This window comes from Pseudonaja textilis, chromosome 4 (genome assembly GCF_049901715.1).
Source record: "Pseudonaja textilis isolate UNSWEBS1 chromosome 4, rPseTex1.2, whole genome shotgun sequence".
Lineage (NCBI taxonomy): Eukaryota > Metazoa > Chordata > Lepidosauria > Squamata > Elapidae > Pseudonaja > Pseudonaja textilis.
Window position 1 is genome coordinate 50,055,380 of NC_141993.1, and position 23,216 is coordinate 50,078,595.

Consider the following 23,216-nt stretch of genomic DNA (forward strand, 5'->3'; position numbering starts at 1 on the left):
TACAGACATTTTGCACTTTTGCAAAACTTGTGCCCATGAATTGTCAACAACATAATTAGTAGCAAAGTTGCTTTGCCTCTGATTCATATTGACTTTAAAAGTTACATTTTCAACACTTTAAACTTCTATTTTTAAGGAATACCTGGTTATAAAGAATTTAAGGGATGATAAGTTCATTCTCTGAAACTGAAAGAGTTACCACATATTTAATCCACTTATAAAAATATATATGCAGTATATGGTCTTGTTTTTATCATGCAGGCAGGAATTAGGAAATATAGCCTGATTGTAGTTGGAACCATTCTTTTGTCTCAGGAAACGGGGATAGTAGAAAAAGGATACTAAGCAAATTCAAGTCTTGTTGTAAAATGGGCCAGGATATGTTTGGTCAATCAGCCTGTTTGTTCCCTTCCCAGTCGCTCATTCTGTCCTGCATTCCTATGTAAGCAAACTTCTGTTGTTGGAAAGAAAGTTGCCCAAATACATTCTGAATTATTATTAGGGAAAGGATTTACATTTTGTGCATGCAGGAACATCCCATTAGTTGAGCAACACTGCTATCATAATTTAAAGGGGAGAGGGACACAGAGACTATGTCCGCTATAAATAGTTCTCATCTCAATTCTTCCTAATGTCATCTCATCTGCCCCTGGTTCACCCATTATTATTCACAGTATTCCACGCTCACTATTCCAGGCTTTGTGACTAAGTTAGATGCCTGGCAGGTTGGCAAACCTTTCTGGCAAATCCCATGGGCTGATATGTAGCACTTTCCCATAGCAGGTAGCATTTTAAAATAAATAGGGAACTTCCTAATTTGGTATTCTTCAGATGTGTCAGATTATAAATCTACCGTTGTCAACTAATATGCTCAGGCTATGTAACCCAACACATCTGGAGGGCACCAAGTTAGGATCATATCTATGATTCTATATTAGATTGTTCTACCAAGCATCATAATAATTCATAAATAGTTACAGAGAATTCTACCCAGACATGGAGCTATAAACTCCACCCACAATCTAACTAGGGAAGCCCAATCACCTATATGGGACTAAAGGAATTCTGCCAAAATCTCTTATCCCTCTGTAGTTCAGGGAATTCTGTGCTCACTTCCTGATTGGCCAGAGATGTGTAACTATTAAAGGATCACTAGATACATGATTTGTGAAAAGGAAGAGAGTTTGACAGACTGAGCTCATGACAAAGGCACCCAGGGGCAGGACATATCAGTGACTACAAGAGGAGATGTCAGAGAGTACACAATATAAAAGATTGGGAAGTTGAGTTAGGATCTGAGGAGTAGGGGAGAATATTCACATTTCCAGGACAAACAAAGATGGATATGGACAACAAGATAAAATGGGCAACAGAGCTGATTGAAGAGAAGCTGAAACTGGAAGATGAACAGCAACAAGTGAGTATCTAAAGCCAAAGAAGGCTGGTTACTTGGGATTCAGGCAGTGAAAGTAGATGTAAAAGATGGGGCCTAGAAGCTTACTGGAATACTAAACTATGGATGAAAGATGTTGGCATAAGTTAAGCAAAATATTCTTGCCAGCCATAGCTGTTTTATCAGAGAGTTTTGTCAATTGGTTCAGGAAGCAGATTTAAAGGGGAAGCCATGTTTTGACCTCAAGTTTTAATGTTATGATTAAAAAGCAGGAATGAAATACGTTGCTGCTTTATCAGATTATAGTATATCAAGGTCACCCAAAATAATCCCAAACTCTAGTTATTAAGAGAGACAACCACATTCTTGTATTGGATTTGGATATCTTAGTCGTAAAAATTATGTTTCAAGATAATTATCAGGTTACCCTGGGAGTAGCAAGAGATTATTATTTCTTTACTTGTTTATATTTTTCTTAATTCTTTTTAGCTTTGTATTTGTAAACATTAATAAACTTATTTAGAAGAAAAAGAATTTGGATGTATCTAATAAAACCCTCAAAAATAGAATGCACCATAAATTAGAAAGAAAGAAACAAAAAAGCAGAGAGCAGATGCCTCAGGCTTGGACACTTTCTCCATTTTTTTAACCCAGAAAAAACACTCCTCTGCAATGCCACCAGAAGTGGTCCGGTTGGATATTCCACATCTGGAGGAGAAAAAACATGGACTTATTAACAAGGACGTTGCAAATCTTAAGGTGAGTGGGACCCTTGGATCCTATTTTACCTATTCTGCCAACAAAACCCACACCCAGAGCATATTTTATTGGGTAAAACATTCTCTGTGTATTAGTCACTAGCTTTTTACCACTCCAGGAGTGGTAACATAACTCAGTTGAACACAAATTGGTTGCGAATGAAAATATTTTGTTTATTTCTAAACTACACGGTACTATTTCTCAATTGACGGACAAATGGATGTCTTTAGTAAAATAGCAGGATACTTCCATTTGGTTACCCATTTATTTAAGGAGCATCAATTCTATATTTGTGCTGAATCCATAAAGTATCCAGGTATGTATGTCCATTAAAGATAAAAGATATAACTTGATTTGTAACATGTAATATAAATACAATACAGGTTTCTTCAGATATTGATAGACGGGAGTGATTCATTAATCCTTATACTTTGGAGAAAAGTTAATGCTCTCAAAATATTATTCCCAAATTAATTTATATTCTGAGAGGAATTCCAATTCATATTTCTGGAAAATACTTTCAGAAAATATTGTTTTCTTTAGAAACTTACTGTGAGGTTGTTAGATTCCAAGAATATTTTCATAGAAAATGCAATTACCAATTAATAAGAAAGGAATTGGTTTTCTGAATCTGGAGTTATATTATAATGCTTGCCTATTATCAGATACTAAGTACTGAAAGCCAATAGATGGTGTTAATTTTTCATTTGGACAATTTATATGCTAAATATACTAAAACTAGTAAACTGGAAACAATTAAGTCAGCTAAAAATGAAATAGAATGTTTAATAAAAAATGATTTGATCCTTTTTCCCATGCTATATTGGGAAACTCAACTTTAAAAATTAGGAAAAGGATGATGATATGGAAAAATTGAATGGAAATAGTGACCATTGACTTTGGATTAACTTAACATACTCTGTGTTAAGAGACAAATATTCTGTACCAGTGTAACTCAATCGCAATATTTATAGTTACAACATTAGTTAACAAGGTTGGATCAGCAGCATTTTCAACTTCTGAAACCCCTAAATTACTAGTATAACTTGTTAAATCTTTTAGAATGGAAAATCTATTGTTAGTTTCTATAGACATTTTAATAAAAATATCCATTTGCTATGCAGATACTAAGAAAGTGGAGGAATAAAGAATTAAACATTGCTATATTTATGTATTTACTTTTATTTGTTATATTTAAGAACGACTCATCTCTCTCACTAAGAGACTCTGGGCAGTCTCATAAAATAAAATAATAATAAAATATTGCAAGCATAAAACCATTATATAATATTTAAAAGAGGCAATTGTTAAAATTAATTAAAAGGGAGCGGGGGTTCAGGGCATTAATCAGCCTCACGCCTTCATGCTTTTTGGTGTGTCCCAAGCAAGGGGGTAGAGTTGTGATTTCGTGCCTTTCCTGAAGGCCACGAGAATGGTGGCCCAGCTCACTTTTTGGGCAGAATGTCTCAGAGTGTTGTGGTTTGGCGGCAGCAGGTGAGGATGGCTAAGGTCTCAGAAAGTGAGGACTCAGATGAGGGGCCTGCGTGTGATGAAGGGATGGGGCCAGGACCATCAGGGAGTGGAATGCTGCCTTCTGAGATTGTGGAGGCTGGCAGCAGTGTTGAAGAGGTCCCTGAGGAGCCTGTGCCCAGCATGCATGCACACAGGGCTGCTCGTAGGAAAGAGCAGCTGCAGCAGCATGGGTGACTCGGGAGTAAGGCTGTAAGGTAATGGCCCCTCCCTTAAGAGATAAAAGCCAGCTGAGAAACCGGAAGCAAAGAAGTTTTAGTACTCAAGCCTAGTGGACATTCGGAGTATCTTGGTTGGTGTTTGGAGACTCTTTGTGTTTGAAATATTTCTCAGTAACTTTATCTAGTGTTCTTGGCAGCCTTGCACAACCTTGGCAAGGCTCATTCTTATCAGAGACAATTAGTCTGAAACAGCCTTTTAACCATGAAGGAACGGAATTCGTAAAGAATCATTAAAAGGTTTTGCTGTTACCTCTGTTTCGTGTTTGTTTCCTTGGAACAAGGTTTGGGTCAGAACACACAGGTTGGGGGTAATGGCAAGAAGACTCTCTTTCTGGACCGTACCTTTTGGAATTCTTTGGTTGACAAGGTCTGCAACATACCTTCCCTGCCTTACCAGGAAGGAAAGGCTGATGTAACAGGCCAAAGACTATTCTATGACATTACTTAGAAAATCAGACAACTAATAGTTCTTAGACAATTTTTGAAAATCATAAGAGTTTTTGTATATGTTTCTCTTCCTATAGGGACAAGAAAAGGTGCGGAAGAGTTCTGTCGACCTAAGAAAGGAGATCCTTGAAGTTGGTGGCACCGAATACCTCTTCAAACTACACAAAAAAGCAAAAAAGAAGGAAGAGGAAAAACCAGAGCCTGAACCAGAGGAAATTGTAGGAGAAGAGAAAAAGAAAATACTTGAGAAAAAGGGAGAAAGATCAATATTTATTCTGACCAGATCTTGAGAAGCAGAGCAAAATGGCAGAGAACAAGCTTCTACAAACTGGCTGTTGAGAGAGGGAGGGAGAGAGGGAGGGAGGGAGAGAGAGCATTATCAAATTTATTTGCACGGGTTCAAGATACATAGATATGAATATTTATTGGCCAGAATTCCAGAGCCAACATTACCATTGTTGAGGATTTTAAAATAAAAGTCCATTAGTATCTTCCAAGAGCCAGTTTGGGGTAGTGGTTAAAGCATCAGGCTAGAATCTAGGAGACCGAGAGGTTTTTTTTAAATCCAGTACACATTGTCTTGATGGGGTTCATATTTACTTTTTCCTGTAAAATATTTTTCATACAACTTTTCAAATAGAGGCTAAAATATTGTCATCCTTCTTTTAAAAAAATGCTTACAGACGGGACCTGTGGCAGTGGAGGATTTTTTGAAAGCTGCTGTGCAGGGCAGGATACAAGTAGTGGAGAAGTTCCTGGTAGATGGAGGTTCCCCAAACACCTGCGATGAAGTAAGGCCACAAAAGTATCTTTTCCTCATGACTATTTTTCACTTTCCATAAAGATATATATGCAGGGGTGGGCTTCAAAAATTTTAGCAAGGGGTTCTCTGCCCGGTTGCTGGGTGGGCGTGGCCATGATAGGCATGGCCTAGTCAGCTTCCTGCACTACGGCAGAGGGGGCGTTTTTGCCCTCCCTGGGATCTGGAGGCTTTCCTGGAGCCTCCAAGAGGGCGAAAATAGTCTCCCTGGGCTCCGGAGGCGCTCTGGAAGCCGGGCCTATTTCCGGCCTTCCTGAACTTCTGGGAAGCCCGGGCTCTCCCCAAGTATCTACGCACATCCTGCACTTATCTGCATTCAAAACAGGCCACGTGACTCCTGGGAGGGGCAGGGCAGGGTAGGTGGGGCCAGCCAGGAGTGGGATTGGGGGTTCTCTGAACGGCACAGAATCTTACCTAGGGGCTCTCCCAAACCCCTGCGAAACCCCAGCATCCCACCCCTGAATGTATTCAAATATTTGTTGATTGAGCAGGAAAACGTTTGGCACAGAGTGTTCTTTGCTGTTTCTGTTACCGCAAGTAGAATCCAATATGTAAACTTTTCATCCAGGGGATTTTTTTTGGACACAATCTGTTTTAAATTGATACAAACTCCAAGGGAAGAAAAGGCTCTTGTTCACTAATAAAAGTAATGTTAACATTGGAATAAGTTGTCCCAAATTTGTTATTTTCTTTCATTTGGAAAAAAAAACAACCATATCCCAAGATAGCCATAGAGGATCAGATTAATAGCTTGTAGATTGCTCCTGGATTTAACATCTTTGATTTCAAGTACAGTTAGTCCTCGACATACAACCACAATTGAACACAAAATTTCTGTTGCTAAGCAAGACAGTTGTTAAGTGAATGTTGCCCCATTTTGCAAACTTTGTTGCCACAGTTGTTAAGTGAATCACTGCAGTTAAGTTAGTAACGTAAGTGTTAAGTGAATCTAGCTTCTCCATTGACTTTTGCTTGTCAGAAAAATGCAAAAGGTGATCATATGACTCTGAAACACTGCAACTGTCATAAGTATGAATCAGTTGCCAAGTGTCTAGATTTTGATTATCTGGCCTTGGGGATACTGCAATGGTCATAAGTGTGAAAAATGGTCATAGATCACTTTTTTCAGCTGTTATAACTTCAAATGGTCACTAAATGAACTAAGTTGAGGACTACCTATATGCTTGCTCATGTCCACTAGAAGAGTACAAATATTTGTAAAATTGAAGTGGAAAATAGAAATAGAGCACTGACAATGTTACCTAGTTTGGGTAACGAAACATCTGCAAGAAACCAAGCAAGCTCAAAGAGCACCAAGGAGGACTCCTCATTTCAACCTTGAGCTACAAACATTCTCCTTTATTAATAGAAATGTCATTCCAATAGCACATCTGCTCTTTTCAATATATTCCTACAAAAATATGAGGGGGGTGAAATTTGATTTAAAACAGCATACGGAGGAGTCACGCATATTGATTTGTTATGAGCAACTACGGGAAACCTGGTGCTGGCAAGGATTTTTAAAAAGGAAAGGGCCCGTGAATGTTAGAAAATCACCTTTGGACATAGCCTTTTCTTTTTTTAGCCTACCATTTACAGAAGACTAATTCTGTCCCTCATTTAGTTCCACAGGACAGCTTTGCACCGTGCCTCCCTGGAAGGGCACACAGAAATTGTAGAGAAGCTTTTGGACCAAGGTGCCACTATTGACTTCAGAGATCGTGTAAGATACTTCTCTGTGTCTGCTGAGATTGCCACCCTTCCTCTGCATGGGCTACATATGCATTATTTCCACCAAATTCCTCTAAAGCACAGTGGAAATGTACAGTATATGGAATATTCTGGGTACAATATTGTGCTCAGAACTATTTGATTTGGGGGTGGGGCGGGGGGGGCTGAGAGTTATAATTATTTGGAATCAGAAAGGGGACCCCAAAGAATACTGGAGACAGCCTTGGAAGGAAACTGGAACAGTGGTCTCCTGACAAGTCATGGTTTTTGTTGACAGTTGGATTGCACAGCCATGCACTGGGCCTGCCGTGGTGGACACCTAGCTGTTGTGAAGCTCTTGCAGGAAAAAGGGGCTAATCTAAAGTTGAAGGACAAGGTGAGTTGAGAGCTGATCCAAGGAAACAGGAAATTTGAAAAAAAAAAAACTTTACGGAAATAGGAAGATTCAGATGTTAAGGCAGAGTACACAACTTGTACTTTTCTCAAAGCCTTAGGTGATCCAGTAGATTATCTCCAAAACCCAACTGTAATATTTCATGTGACAAAAGATACTTATTAAATACATGACTGCAATTAATGAAATTAAATTAGTTCTATCTAAATGTCCACTTTCCAAATACATTAATCCAATCCAAGTATATTAGTCACAAGTGAAGATACAAACCTTCATCCCCCTACTTTCAAGATTAAGGAATATAACTGGGCTTTCTAGAAGAACTGAAAAATAAAGTTTTCTGAATGTACTGATAGTGTTTTATTTGGGTTGCACTTACATCTAAACCTCTAGTATTATTATTTTTTATTTATTTATTTAGTTAGTTAGTTTTTGATTTGTCAATCGCTTACAAGATAATAGGTATAAGTATATACATAGTTATTAATACATTAAATGGGTATATGTAAGCAAAATAAAAGAAACAATAGGACAGGGACAGTAGGCACGTTGGTACGGTTATGCATGCCCCCTGCAGACCTCCTAGGAAAGGGGCGAGGTCAATAGTAGACAGTCTAAGGTTAAAGTTTTGGGGGTTTGGGGAAGAAACTATTATTAGTATTAGTATTATTATTATTGTTGTTGTTGGTTATACATTCGGCCAGATGTTAAAGTTGGATTTGACATTTCTATCTACCTATTGAGTCCTTCCCAAGGACCTGGGATAGACAGATATTGTTATATGATGGTGTCAAAAAAAACCCGCTGGAGGATGTAAGGTGTTCTAAGTAAAGTTGCATTTTGACTGATGGGGATATTGTTAGCGCCAATGAAATTCAAGTGATGTCCAGATGGTTTGGGATTACACCCAAGGTGCCTATTACTATTGATACTATCTTTGCTTTTTTTTTTTTTTTGCGATAGTTGTTCTATTTTTATTTGCAGGTCCTTGTATTTCGTGATTTTCTCCAGAGATTCTGCTGTCTACAAGTTCTGCCACATTCACCATACAGATTTTTTTTGTCTTCCTTATTGACAATTGTTAAGTCTGGGGTGTTGTGTGGCAGATGCTTGTCTATTTGAATTCTAACGTCCCAGAGCACTTTATTTTTATTAGCTTTTTATACTTTTTAAAATATAGAAATAACAAAGTGGTGAACATAGTTAATACTCTTCCTTCCTTGTCATTCCCCCACAGCAAACTTTTGAGGTGAGTTGGGCTAAGAGAGCAACTGACCCTAAGTCACCCAGCTGATTTTCATGTTTAAAAGAGGCCCAGAACTCACAATCTCCTGGTTTCTAAGCCAGTGTTCTGACCAAGGTTTCCAAGACCGTAATTACGCACACACTCATTTTAAAAACAAGTCTTGTTTTATTGCAACACTGGGAATTATTTTCATTCCCAGCCGGTAATGAATCTCAAATAGTCCCTTTCTTTCCTGTGAAGTGCTGCCAATAACAGAAGTGTCAAATAAAGTAGAACAAAAACCAACCGAAATACAAAGAGCTTCAAGAATGAGTCTGAACCGGACGAACGACTTTGTTTCCTGCAAAGGTTTTGTCATTTTGGCCTGTCCTTTATACCTTTACTCCCAAGTCGCCCCTTTTGTTTCAGCTGCTCTCGCCTTCTAGCAGCTCTGAGCACATGTACACTGGAAACAGGCTCCCCTTGTTCCTCGGCCTTGCTACTGCCAGGCTCCGGAGGTTCCGGAGTCAGCAACCCACTCCAAGATGGTCCTGGCCCCATCCCTCCATCGGACACAAGACCCTCATCCAAGTCCTCTCCAGACTCCCAGACTGATCCCCTTTCTTCCCCACTGTGCGATTCTGCTGCCATCTGCACAGGCTGCCAGTAAACCACAATAGCCAGCATCTTAAATATAAGGCCTGCCTTCTCCCACCCTTATTACAGTAGGTTGGGTTGAGAGACTGAATGGCCCGCCTGATTTCCATGGTTGAAAAAAATAAAACCTGAGTCGCCTTGTTTTTAGTCTCAACATTTCATTATGAGACCAAATTAACTCACTTAAATTAACTACCTTCATTTCTTTCAAGAAAAAAATAGCTAACAAGGAATATACTTATCCATTTCTGCTTTTGTTTTTTATATTTATTCATTGTCTCTTTGAACTCAGCTTCTCAGTACTCCTTTACATGTGGCCACTCGCACTGGTGTAGCAGACGTTGTGGAACATCTGATAAACAGTGGCGTGGATGTCAATTCCCGTGACCGTGTAAGAAATACCTTTTTCTGACTGCTTGTCTACTTAACATGTAACTTGCATCTTAATCCACTAAGGTAAATGACCACAATTATATATACGCAGAGGATTTTGTAAGAATCATACTACCCAGATTTCCTTGTAGTACAGGTGAAATATAAATGTAATATGAAGTTCATGCAAATATTAGCACTCAAACTCACAAATGAAACAAAATGAACAGAAAACTAAGCTTGAGAAAGATGTGCTATGGTTTTAGGATTTAAACATCTTCCTTTTGAAGTTTAATTTCAAATAATCTGAATATGCTTCTTTTTCTTTTTCAAGGTAGTCAAGCAATTCTCTATTGTAACTGTTCCATATCGTCTTAGATATTTTCAGCCTACAAAGCACAAAACAAAATACTGTTTCTACTTTCTGATTCCTAATGCTAATATTTTCCACATAATGGCAAACCTGCAATCTTATCTATGACAGACAGAAATTATTTGGCTGACATGATTTTCAACTCTATAGTATTTGCCCATTTCTTGTTATAGCTGACTCAGAAAGCCATATTCAGTGGATCCAGACTAATTTGTAATGCATGTTCTTTTTATCTAGCTGTTTATTTACTGCTATTTCTCTTGTTTTGGTACTATACTCAAACTTATTTTTGATTGCCAATCTTACGTATAGATCTAATTCTCACATAATACTATCATTGTGAAGTTTGTTTGTTTTGACAACGTAATTTATGAATTTTCCTATAGTTGACTAGCGTTATCTATGAACAAGTCATTAGAATTATTCAACAACTGGTTATAATATTAGCATTATATGTGAATTTAGGCAGTGTGGTATTGTCATCTCTCTACTGCAGGAGGGAGACAGTGCCCTGCATGATGCTGTACGCCTCAATCGCTACAAGATAATTAAGATGTTGATTTTGCATGGGGCAGATATGTTGGCCAAAAATCTGGTAAGTTTTTATCCACTGTGGCCTATACAGTGGATAACATTTGTAAATAAATCAATAGCAACAAAAATAACAGCAAAAGAAATGTGGTTTCTTTTTCAGATGCTGTCCACTAGCATTTAATAGATCAGCAAACACATATCCATATTTTGAAGTAATGGAATGTTTCATGTCAGTTTGGAGTTTGTAAAACCTCCTTATCTCTGTTTCTCCTACACAGGCTGGCAAAACTCCTGCAGATCTGGTGCAGTTATGGCAGGCAGATACACGGGAAGTGCTGGAAAAGAAAGAGCCAAACACAACAGAAATGCCAACATGAGACGTAGTTGGATGAACAAAGCAGACACCTGCAATTTGAAGCAAGAATGGTTTGAAATTTAAGGTCACAAAACCCCAATAAAAATGCAAAGCAAAACAAAACCAAAAAAAGTGGGGGAAAATGCAATTTCTAATGGGTTTTTTTAAAATCAATCACAATGCTATTTTATCTTTGGCAGTTGGATGACGAGACTAAATTCAAAAACTGAGAACCTTCCATTTTTCTCAAGCAGGCATTGTGAAATTTCTGCTTGTCACACAGTTGTTAAAGGTCTGATAAACAACTGCAATTCTGATATCCACTGAGTCAAATTGCAGTAAGCTATTGATAATTCCCACAAGTTTCAAACAGCTGCATGATAACTAATCAGATATGACACAGTTTCAAATGTGATTGCTCTGGGACTTCCTGCAGGTGCAGATAACTAAGGACATGTGCATCTTCTATAATTGGCCAAGTAGTGAATGCAGGAGAGACTCACAGCTTGAGAAGCAACAGCCTTTCTGAGTACAGAGCAATCTGCTTTCAATCTTCCAGAAAAAATATAAAACCAGCAATTCAATGGCTACAGGAAAAGCCATTCCATAAAGGAAATTTTAAAAAAATCATGTAAAAACACAATACTCCACCCTATAGTCAATTTTTAGACACAGAACACTAAAGTTGAAAAGACACAAACATAGGCTAGAAGGTGAACAAAACCACAACATAACGTTTAAAACAGAGTACAAAAGAAAAATGTAACGTGGATTTAGCCATCAGTTAAAATTATCTACCAATCATAGCAATGCACACCCTAAATATTAATTTGTTTGATTCATGTGCAGAAAGTGTCTATGCATATATTTTATAGTACTGCAAAGTCTGACAAGCTGGAGAACCTATCATATTCTTTTTAGAGTGTGAACCCAAGCATTAATTGGATGGCTGCCATGCGCTTTTCTGCTGGCCTTACTTTCCAAGTTGCATATTCACTTAAGAACAATTCATTTGAAGACATAGGACAACCTTTGTTTCTTTGGCAGAAATGTCCTTTCCAAAGTTGCAGGACAGCCAATGCCAAATTGGCTTAACAAATGGAGGTCAGATCTGTTGTTCAGCATGCAAAATAACACTGTTAATATTTTGTGCCCATTAAAAGCGCTAACATCCTTCAGCAGATAAGGATGTGAACAAGACACATTAAACTGAATAGAGAATGAAAACACTGCCATGTTGCCACTCTCCTTTTCTGGTCACCACCACCAGTCTGATGCCGTTTTTCTATGGATAACTGCATTGCCTAAACTTTGACGGTGTCATGATAAGGAGGGAAAGTACTGGTGCAACTAAGGGAGACTTAAGCATGTCTCTCTGAAGGGCTAAGGGCGTGCTGAAGACACTGTCATAAAATGCTCCCCAAATATGTTGTCAGGACATATTTGTGTCATGGTTAAGAGAAAAGTGGGGGGAAACCTGTAATTCCTAAGAGCAACAACAAAATTTTATAAAATCTGTTAGGATTTGTCACTGCTTACCTGGAGTAGAGTAGGTGGCTGGTGGGGAATTTGAATGGCTTAATTGATCTGAAACAGCCGAAAGATGCCAGTGCTGTTTATTAATGAATTTATATATAGTTTACACTGGAACAGCTATAAATCCCATAAACAAGCTCAAGGGACAAGCAGACGTTTTTACTTTGTAGTGAGAAAAGACCATTTATATCAAAGCAAATAAACCCATTCTCTCATCAACCTCTTTGCTTAACTGTGGATTAATGAATAAGCCACGTTTATCTAAGCCAATTTAGCTAAGCAAAATCAAATAAACCATATTATGACTTAGATAGCGCAATTGACATTCTGCTCTGTCTTTTTGCCCGCCAAGGTCTTTCATGCTGGTGTGGCCTGTCATGAAAGGCTCTTGTTTTGTTTTTCACCCTAACCTCTGGCTTTTCCCCCCTCCTTCCTCTTCCCCACAACCACCTTGTTCATGGATTTTAGCAGTCAACTCTTAAAAGACTTCCTTTTGTATAGTGTTTAGAATAGCACTGAGTGAAGCGGTTTATAAACTCATAAATAGATAAGGAAAGCTTAGACTCGAAGGGAGTTTGGCCTACTTCCGTCTGGGAACAGGTCCAACCTGAAAGTTGTAAAAGAAACGAAGGGAAGGAAGAGGTGAAGCGGCGCCTCCTTTCTGCTTTCGGGTCTCCTAAAGGGAGTTCAGCCAGCCGTATCTGAGCTGGTGTGGTCTGACTTCCCGCCCCGCGGGCGGTCTCGAGGGACTTTTCCTCCGCCTTCCTGAAGGGATCCGATGACCCGGAGCGGCACAGCATTCGCATCAAGCAACAGCAGGATGGCCAGGGCGACCCTAGCCCCGCGCTTTCTGTGCCAATTTTGGCCGCGGACCCCTTGCGCGAGCCCCACGCGTGTGGCTGCGGGCGGCGTCCTCCGAAGGTTCTTGGCTGCAGCGGCACCTGCTCGCCGCCTAGACCTGCGGGGTATCTATCCGCCCCTCGTCACCCCTTTCACGTCTCAAGGCCGTGTAGATTACGCCCGGTTGCAGGAGAATCTGCGCCTCTACGCCGAAATTCCTTTCCGAGGTAGGGTATTCACTCTTGAGGGGAGAAGGACACACGGGTAAATGTGTCCTATGAACCCTGCGGAAAGAGGCGGGGTGGAATCGTACAGTTTCCAGTATGCTTCGTTTTGCCCGTCTAAAAGCAACCAACCACACACACACACACACACACACACACACACACACACACACACACATATAAAAAACAGGTTGTGTGACTCGAGACATTGTGGTTCTGAGCCCAACTAGTTGTGATTTATTCAGTAAACTCTACTTAAGTAAAGCATGATATATTAACTTGTTCCTAAATGGTGAACTCAGGCCATCTGGACAGACTTCTGTTAAAAGCACATTTCTGGCATAGAAAATATTCAGTTTTGGGGGAGAAACCAACATGCTTCACTGTGGAGAAAGTGCCACCATAAATGATAGCAGGAAGGCATACCTGTTACGGTTGAAGACCTGTTACGGTTGAATATTATCCAGAATTTTTGGTTGCTAAGTTGTGTCCAACTCTTTGCAATGCACCATAGCTCACTGGGGTTCTACTGTTTTCCACTGCCTGGTGGAGTTTGTCCAAATTCATGTTCATTTCATCAGTGATATTATCTAACCATCTCATCCTCATCCTTCTCCTTTTGCCCCACTTTATCCAGTGTTGTTAGTTTAAGAAAGATTAGGAAAAAAGAAACCATTTTATTTTATTAAAATTTGGGTGTGCTTCTTCCTGTACTTTTGAAAGCACTAATAAGTGCTTTCAAAAGTATAGGAAGGCGAAGCACAGCCAAATTATTTTGTCTTCAAGGATATGCATAGTTGCCCACCCAGACTTTGGACCTAGCCTACTGCAAGTGGAAAATGGGGGAACATGTACTGGATAGCACATTTTTCCTATTCCTGAGTAATGATCTACTAACATTAACTAGCAGATAACTATATCATATCAATAACAACTTGTGTACTTCTTGAATTCCCAAGAAATGTATTCTTTCCTAAAGCTTTTAGTTCATCTGCGCTCAGGATAAAGCTATTGTCTTTTCATGGAAATGATCATATGCCTAACTATACTATAAATGTCAAGTAGAAATTCAGTGTATTATTGCATCTTATTTATTTGTGTATTGCGTTTTTTAACTTTCCTTTGAGAGGATATAAGTGGAAATCTTTACTTTTATCCCTACAATGAGTTGTGAGGTAACTTGAACTGAAATGTCATTGGAAAGTCCCCCACTGAGCTATGTTCCAGTTGGGAGTTTAACCTGAATCTCCTCAATTCAAGTTCACCACCAGACTATACTATCATAGTGTCGGTAAATTAACTTACTCAATTTCTGCATGTGATGTAACTATCGTTTGTTAATAAAAGTTAGGCCAGGCTTTTGTAATGCTATACTGCCTTTGGAATCTACTGGAAAACATAAGCTGAGTCAAAAGATGGCAGCTGGGCTGATGATACAGGAGATTTGTTCCCCTAGCTCAGAGGTGTCAAACTGGTGGCTGGCGAGCTGGATGTGTCACGTGTAAGCCACGCCCACCCAGCTTCGCAAAGGGGAAAAATGTCACAAGATGTCATGTGATGGCAACATCACGCTACGAGTTTGACACCCGTGCCCTAGATCTTATTATTAGGTGACAATTGCCATCAATCTGGCACATAACCCATATGGCTGGAATTAATAACAGTTGGAGTTCAACAGTAACTAGAGCAGGGGTCTCTAACCTTGGCAACTTTAAGCTTGGAGGACTTCTACTCCCAGAATTCCCCAGCCAACTCCCATTCTGGGAGTTGAAGTCCGCCAAGCTTAAAGTCACCAAGGTTGGAGAGCCCTGATCTCTAGAGGGACACTACTTCTTCACCTCTTACCTCAATGCTCATCTGGAACATGTATCTTTCTTGTTTTAAAGTATGCTACTATATATTCCAAACACAAATGAAAATGTGAGTTGTGACTTTTATACTGTAAGCAGCCAAGGGTGCAAGATTAAGACATATTCCCCAGACCTGGACTAATTTGGCTTGTTTACTGCTGTGTATAGACTACTAGTTTCTTAATGCCTGCTGCTTTTTCTATTGTTTGTTCATCTTCTCCATAATGTTAATTATTTGATTCATTGATGACTGTGTGTTGCTTTGGAGAATTTTAGTTTAAAAACATAGGTAATCCTCGATTTACAATCACAATTGAGCTCAACATTTCTGTTGTTAAGCAAGATGGTTAAATGAGTTTTGCCCTACTTTATGACCTTTCTTGCCACAGTTGTTAAGCAAATGATTGCAGTTATTAAGTGAATCTAGCTTCTCCATTGATTTTTCTTGTCAGAATGTCGCAAAAGGTAATCATATGACCCCAGGACACTGAGACCATCATAAATACATGCCAGTGGCCAAACGTCTGAATTTTGATCACAAAACTGTGGAGATGCTGCAACAGTTGTAAAGGTGAAAAATGGCTATAAATCCACTTTTTTCAGTGACATTGTAATTTCGAATGGTCACTAAATGAATGGTTGTAGGTCGAGGACTACCTGTATGCATACTTAAAATAAAACAGTGGGATTTTCTGCTTGATGGAAACATAAATAGCTCCTCAGTGTTATCTTCTTATTTCTTTAGGTTTTGTAGTACATGGTTCCAATGGGGAAGCTCCCTACTTGACACAGGAGGAATGCCTGGAAGTCGTGATGCGGGTGCACCAAGCTGTGCCTAAAGAAAAGCTTCTGCTGGTTGGGTCAGGATGTGAATGTGAGCAATAAAAGAAGTAGACTAGAGGAGTTGGCCTCTAGCTGACCAAACCTTATGTAAAGATTCTATGTCTGGTATCTAATTTGACCCTCAAGAAGCTCCTAATATCCCAAGAGCTGTCCTTTAAGTCACTTCTATTTCTTCTCTTAGCAACTTACTGCACCATTGAGAAGACAAAACAAATGGCTGACAAGGGTGCTGATGCTGCTCTTGTGGTGACTCCTTGTTACTTCCGTGGAAGCATGACCAGTGCTGCCTTGATCCATCATTACACCCAGGTAAAGAAGTGGGTCAGGATATTCTCTGATTTATATTTATTAGAGATGACTGAAGTGGTGTCAAAGGTATCACATTACACCTTGAGCCAAAAAAGTAAAGCTGACATTATGGCTTAGTATTATGTATAAACCAAATCAGATGACAGATACTAAATAAAGTTTGGAAGGTGTGGTAAGATGATGCTGGGAACAGTGATGGAAAGGTTATGTATTCCTTATCTATTACATATTATTTGAACTTGAAGGTGTTGTTAGAATTCAAATACAATAGAAATTCAGCTTTTTTAAAAAAATCTTGATTCAAGTGAAATTTCTTAAATTTAGTGATTGTTTACAGATAGAAGTACTTTGTCTTAAATTCTTTTACTTGAATACTGAGCGTTGAACAGAAAATAAAAAACGAGAATTTGTATCCTCCATTCTTTTTCATTATACGGTTGAGATTAACTTCTCATTATTCATTCTCAAGACTCTGAGAATTTCATAAGCAGTTGAAAAAGCCTTTCTATATCTGTGTCCTCCACATTTGTTGGAATTACTGCATATAAGATTTAGCCATGTTGGCTGGGAATACTGGGAATTGTAATACCAACATATTTGAAAGATGCCAGCTTAGGACAGGCTGAGTTAAAACAATTAATGGATCACAAGCCATTATTGAAATCATGGTATTTGCCATAGAAGGACAACTATTCTGAAATTTGCTATGGTGAAAGAATGGATGTATCCCAATTCACCAAAATATTATATTTCAATGATCCACATTCTACTGAGCAGGAAATGCATGTAATAATTCAGTTGTCCAGTTTCTAAATACTAAAGTGCAATAATAAGCCAAGCAAAATTCAAGACAGATACAATTGCAATATCCATGTAGCAGAGGTACATAATTTGGGACCCCAAGAATGTATGTTTTTCTGAAAGCCTCAGACATCCTCCAGAAGTTGGCACTTCTTGTTGTACCTTATGATTCTTGACTCTTGATGAATGTATCTTTTCTTTTATGTATACTGAGAGCATTTGTACTAAGACAAATTTCTTGTGTGTCCAATCACACTTGGCCAATAAAGAATTCTCTTCTCTTCTCTTCTCTTCTCTTCTCTTCTCTTCTCTTCTCTTCTCTTCTCTTCTCTTCTCTTCTACAAAGTGTAGTGTTTATTTTGATAGCTGAGAAAAATACTATTAATTAGTTAATTTAATTATGTCTAGTCACCTGTGTGCTCACATCCTTTACTACTTTATGTTCCCAGGTGGCTGATGCATCTCCAATCCCTGTGATACTGTACAGTGTTCCAGCCAACACAGGCTTGGAACTGCCCAATGAGGCAGTGGTCAACCTTGCGCAACATCCTAACATAGTGGGGATCAAGGACAGTGATGGTAATGTGAGTGAAATATGACAACCAGATGCTGCACTAATGTGATCCCTTCAGGGATTCTTATTCCTTCTTGGCAATATAAGAATCTACATGTTGGTCATATTTTTGTGTTAAAGAATGAAAGCTGTTATATACATTTTCTCTTAAGAGACCTGGAGATCTGCAAATTGTTCTTTCCCCCCATGAAGAATTAATGTTTCAGTATTGAAAAAAAATTCTTTTTAAACATTTTTAGCACAGCCAGGTGGCAGTTTCCCATACATTTGATTATCACTTGAACATTAAACTAACAGTAGAACAACAAAGTAGGTACTTTGTTAAAGTTCACATTACTGTTTTATAGAGAGCGCCATACCATAGAATGTGACGATTCAAGTTCAAATCTCTGTTTCATCAAAAAGCTCACTGGATGATAACAAAGTTTACTTTTACTTATGAGTAAGAATAAACACAGCAATCCCCAGGCTGAGTAGATTGAAGAATAAGGTGTAATATAAATGTGAAAGATAAAAAATATAACATTTATGTGGTAATTATACAGTAGTTATTTCTGAAGAACCAATATAGGATGAAATCCCAACTATATTTGTTCTACTGTAGCTGGTCTGCCTTATGAGAAGAACTATTGCTCTTCAAGCACAGCTGTATAGGACCATTTCAAACAGCTTCAAATTTTCATTTTCCAAACAGGCTGCGGAAATTTTGCTAACAAACTTCTGAAATCTAAAATGGTATTATTATTTTTCCAACAGACTTGTCTAGATGCATGAAGCTGGAGACCGTGTAATCCTTAGCTGCCTTTTAAATTACAAGACCTTTGTAGAACAAAGTGGAAAAAGAGAAAACTTCAAAAAGCTAACAAACTTTAGATTGGCCTCTCCAGATGTTTTGATTCTAATTCCCATTACCATTTTGGATATGCAGGCTGGAACTGCTGGGATTTTTAGGACCAAACATCTGGAGAAATCTACATTGGAAAAGATTGATTTAGCAAAATCAAGTGGCATGGACAATATTAAAATGTTCATTAAAGAGCCTTGTATTTATTACTTCCTTGGCATGTGTGATTATGAGTACAGTATCACCACGAGCCCCCTGTGTTTTTGCTAATGGCACCTTTTGGCATTTTGGTGATTAGTGCTATCTCCTGCTATCAAACCAATCTATCTTTTACCAGATTACACGGCTGGGGCTGCTTGTCCACAAGACACAGAATGAAGACTTCCAGGTACTGGCAGGATCAGCTGGTTTTTTGCTAGCCAGCTATATTGTAGGTAGGTTGTAGGATAAATGTTTCAGCATATGGGGAAGCAATATCCCACTTTCGGAATAGGAAAGCAGCTATTGCGGTGGTGCCAAACTCACGGTCCGCAGGCTGGATGCGTTGCCTGGTTTAACAAAAGGGAATAAAATTCCAATATGTCACGTGATGCCGCCCTGATGATGCGAGTTTGACACCCCTGAGCTATTGTAATATTTTTAAAAATACAATAGTTGTATTATAATGTACATGATTGCTAAGAAGAAATTATTAAGTTAGTATGCTCTGGAACAAGGGTGTCAAACTCACAGTCTGCGGGCCAGATGAATCACATGCTGGCCACGCTCACCCGCTTTTTAGCAAAGGGGAAAAATGTCACGATACTTCACGTGACGACAACATAACGCTGCGAGTTTGAAAGCCCTGCTCTGGAATAATGCAAGAAAAGCTGTTGGGGTGGATGAAGTATATATGGGAAGATGAATTGTTCATAAGCTAGACATTTTCTGTTGACTCTGAGCTCTACTTTAGGTGCCACGGGAGGAGTCTGTGCCCTTGCCAATGTATTAGGCAGTGCTGTCTGTCAGCTTGATGATCTTTCCCATGGTGGAAACTGGGATGAAGCTCGTGAACTGCAGCATCGATTGATTGAGCCAAACATTGCAGTAAGAGCCCTTAAATGTGGGGGAACTTAAACATTCCAAAGCGGAACTATCCTTGTTGGCAAGTTTTGGGAAAGAAGGTTAGAATAATATTTAAAGCCCACTATTTTTGTGGGATTCCCGCAGCCAGGAATCAGCCTGAAGTCCAATCCTATGCACTTATCATAATAATCTTTGAACTGGAGGCTGTGTGTCCCATAATGTCAAATACAATGATAAAATAATTCTACTAAATCATTGTCTACTGCTCTCCTGCTTTCATTCCAATAGTTTGAACCTTCCACATTTAAAATTTCTATTTTGCTTTTTTTTTAAAAAAATCAAAAACCCACGCACTTAGAGAAAAAAATCACAGTGTTTGAAAAGCCTGTTTCATTCACATGGTGTGTTTCCAAAATGTGTTCCTCCCCCCCAAATTTTTTACAATTATGAATTCTGAAATACTTTCAGATTAATTTTAGGCGCAATTAATATTTTAAAAAATAGTCAGGTCTTTTAATTAAAAATCCTGGTTCTTTTAATATTAATTAACCTTTACTAATTTTCCTAGTCTTTCTGCTTTTCATAGTTCAGTGCTAAAATGTGCTTGTTAAAAGATATTGGACAGAAACATTGGGGATAAACTGTGCCTCTGTCAGTTAAAGTAGAGGAAAATGTAAAATTAAACCATTGGTCTACATTAGTAGTAGATTTATACTAACTCCAGATCTTATGTTATCTAAATAAAAAATAACAATTTCCCCCCAAAATAATAATCTACATTGTTTCAAGGAGTCTACATTGACTCAAAATGCTGAAGTATTGCAGACATGAATTCCTTACTTAGGTTTAGGAAAAATTGCAGAGAAATAATTGTCATTACCAATTCTTACATAGTACAAGCCTTCAATCTGTGCCACTTTCTGTTATTAGAGTGGTGCTTGCATAAAAAGAAATTTGTAAACAGTTATTCTACAATATTAGTCTGATAGTATCTTTTAGAATTTTATATTATTTGTGTTCCAACAGGTCACCCGGAAATTTGGGGTCCCAGGTCTCAAGCAGGCGATGGAGTGGTTTGGCTACCAAGGAGGCTTTTGCCGTGCCCCTTTGCTACCATTAACTGAGATACAATTAATGGAATTACGCCATGATTTCACCTCCAATGGCTGGCTCTGAAGGACAAAGGAGTTCTAGCAATGCCTGGAATCTAGCTGCAGCCAAATTACTGTCTAATTGGGAAAGGCTCATGTGTCTTGCAATTTACTTAAATGCATGCAGCTCATTCAACTCATAGTGTACTTATTGGAACATCACTATAGCAACAAAACAATGAAGTAAAATCATCAGAATGGAGCTTTAGATGTGAAAATGCTGTATCTGCATCTCACGGTTGACTAGAAGCCCAACATTCCTTTGCCACTTAAAATTTCTCAATTCTATGTAGCACACCTATGTCTTATATATCTTCTATTCTTTTCAGCATTTTCCTATACCCTGACTAGTTCTGGAATCATAGAATGGTGAAAGACTAATTCTCTGGGTTCAGAAATTAGATGTGTGTAATCTTAATGTCCTATGTCAAAGATAACATTTCATTTATTTTTATGATTTACTAGGTCAAAATACCATTTGCACCGCTACCTCATGCACAGTAAATGAGTTTGTTTAATAGTTGTATGATCCACTGAAAAATTGAAAACTTTTGAAATGGTATAAGAATGTGCAATTAGTGAATGATTATGTGCCATCAAGTCATTTTTGACTTTTAGTGACTACATAGATTTTCTCCATTACAACCTATCCCTAACCTGTTACCTACACTATGTATTTATGGAATTCACTGAAATTAGATCAGTACAATTTAAGTGTATTTTTGAATTATTTCATAAAACACCGCTGCATAGGTCTGAGTGTTGCTCATAGCCCTCAAAGGCAGAAATGTTATAGTATGGCATAAAAATACATTCTTCCAAATAATTATGGTTCTGTTATTGTCCTTTTTCCGCTGTCTAATAACGGTGCATTATATTTGGAAAAGGAATGGAGAACCGTTCAATAGTTTTGCTGCTGACTATATATTTAGCTAAAGCATAAACACACTAAGGCTAATTGATGGTACAACTTCTTGCAGTATACCCAGATCCAAAATGACTAGAAGTGGATAATTGTACCTATACAGTCACAGTCCCAATCCTGTTTTCTTTAAAAACTATATGGCTGGAGGTCAGTGAGACTGGCGAGCATCAGACTTAATCAAGCTGTTTTATAAAACATTTTATACAATTCCAGCAGCATGAGTAGAAACAAAATTATTATGGAAAATCTCTTCTTTAAGTGGAAAAAGTTGGGGGGAAATTGAAGTTGTAAATAAGAAAATGCATTGCATCCTTACAAGTACTTAAGTTTAGTTGAACCAGTTAGTGGAAGCTAACTAATTGTGTCAAATTTTTCTTTAAAAACATAGATATGAAAAATGTAAAGGACTAAACATTTTGCCAGCATAGTAGGCAGTTGCAAATGCAAAGACCAGCATCAGGTGAAGATTGCTCAAGGGGGCAGTTTTGACAATTGTAGGTCAAAGGAGCAAAGGAAAAAAATGGAAAAGATAACATCAGAAAATATTGGAGTGCCTTATAATTATCTAAAACTCATTGGCTGGATTCAACACTTTCTATGCTATGATTTAATCTTAATTGTTGGATAAATTACAGCAGCTGAATTCATACATTTGCTCAGCCACAAGTAAACAAAATGGCATCTTGGCTAAATGTTATTTGAAACTACCATTTCAAGCAAATTCATATGCGAGTCAAAAAGAGGGGTGTGAAAATATTTACAGATCCCTCACATGCAGGACATAAACTGTTTCAACTCCTTCCCTCAAACCAACCTATAGAGCACTTCACACCAGAACTAGACACAAGAACAGTTTTTTCCCAAATGCTATCACTCTGCTAAACAAATAATTCCCTCAACACTGTCCAACTATTTACAAAGTCTGCATTACTATAATTGTTAATCTTCTCATCACTCCTTATCACCCATCCCCTCCCACTTGTGACTGTATGACTGTAACTTTGTTGCTGGTATCCTTACGATCTATATTGACTGTTTCCTAGTATGATTTGATTGCTTCTTATACCCTATGACTATTATTAAGTGTTGTACTTTGTGATTTTTGACTCTTGATGAATGTATCTTTTCTTTTATGTATACTGAGATCATTTGCACCAAGACAAATTCCTTGTGTGTCCAATCACAAGGCCAATAAAGAATTTTAATTCTAATATTCAAAGATGGCCATTAAAGGTGTTGGAAGAACATCTTTTAAGATGACTAGACAACCCATAACCCATTGGGTTAACGTTTCAGAGATATTTCCTTACTAAACTCAACTGAATGACCACAGAGGAAAAAAGCAGTGGAAGCAGGAGCAACTTCCATTTTCCTGTGGGCTTCCTTATTGGCTTTTTTTTTAGGAAGCTGGCAGGGAGTATGATCATGACTGCAGCAGTTGCC

The 23,216-nt window shown here is 38.3% G+C and overlaps 2 protein-coding genes and 1 long non-coding RNA gene across 3 annotated transcripts; 2 read left to right on the forward strand and 1 right to left on the reverse strand.

Annotated features, from left to right (window-relative positions):
* Positions 1-873: 873 nt before the first annotated feature.
* ANKRD2 (ankyrin repeat domain 2) lies at positions 874-10,943 on the forward strand. Its single transcript, XM_026701208.2, has 9 exons — positions 874-1,417; positions 2,048-2,152; positions 4,428-4,568; positions 5,034-5,141; positions 6,795-6,893; positions 7,179-7,277; positions 9,470-9,568; positions 10,419-10,517; positions 10,735-10,943. Exons 1-9 carry the CDS (start codon positions 1,340-1,342, stop codon positions 10,831-10,833), a joined length of 927 nt encoding a protein of 308 aa, XP_026556993.1. The 5' UTR covers positions 874-1,339; the 3' UTR covers positions 10,834-10,943.
* LOC148125826 (uncharacterized) lies at positions 10,734-13,080 on the reverse strand. The gene is made up of 3 exons (XR_015743526.1): positions 12,955-13,080; positions 12,351-12,398; positions 10,734-10,791 (listed from the first exon to the last, which is right to left on the reverse strand). It is a non-coding gene; the product is annotated as an uncharacterized LOC148125826 (long non-coding RNA).
* On the forward strand, positions 12,778-22,981 carry HOGA1 (4-hydroxy-2-oxoglutarate aldolase 1). Its single transcript, XM_026701212.2, has 7 exons — positions 12,778-13,414; positions 16,007-16,135; positions 16,286-16,413; positions 17,664-17,798; positions 18,970-19,066; positions 19,585-19,718; positions 20,724-22,981. The coding sequence occupies exons 1-7, from the start codon at positions 13,126-13,128 to the stop codon at positions 20,871-20,873; spliced, it is 1,062 nt and encodes a 353-aa protein (XP_026556997.2). The 5' UTR covers positions 12,778-13,125; the 3' UTR covers positions 20,874-22,981.
* Positions 22,982-23,216: the final 235 nt, after the last annotated feature.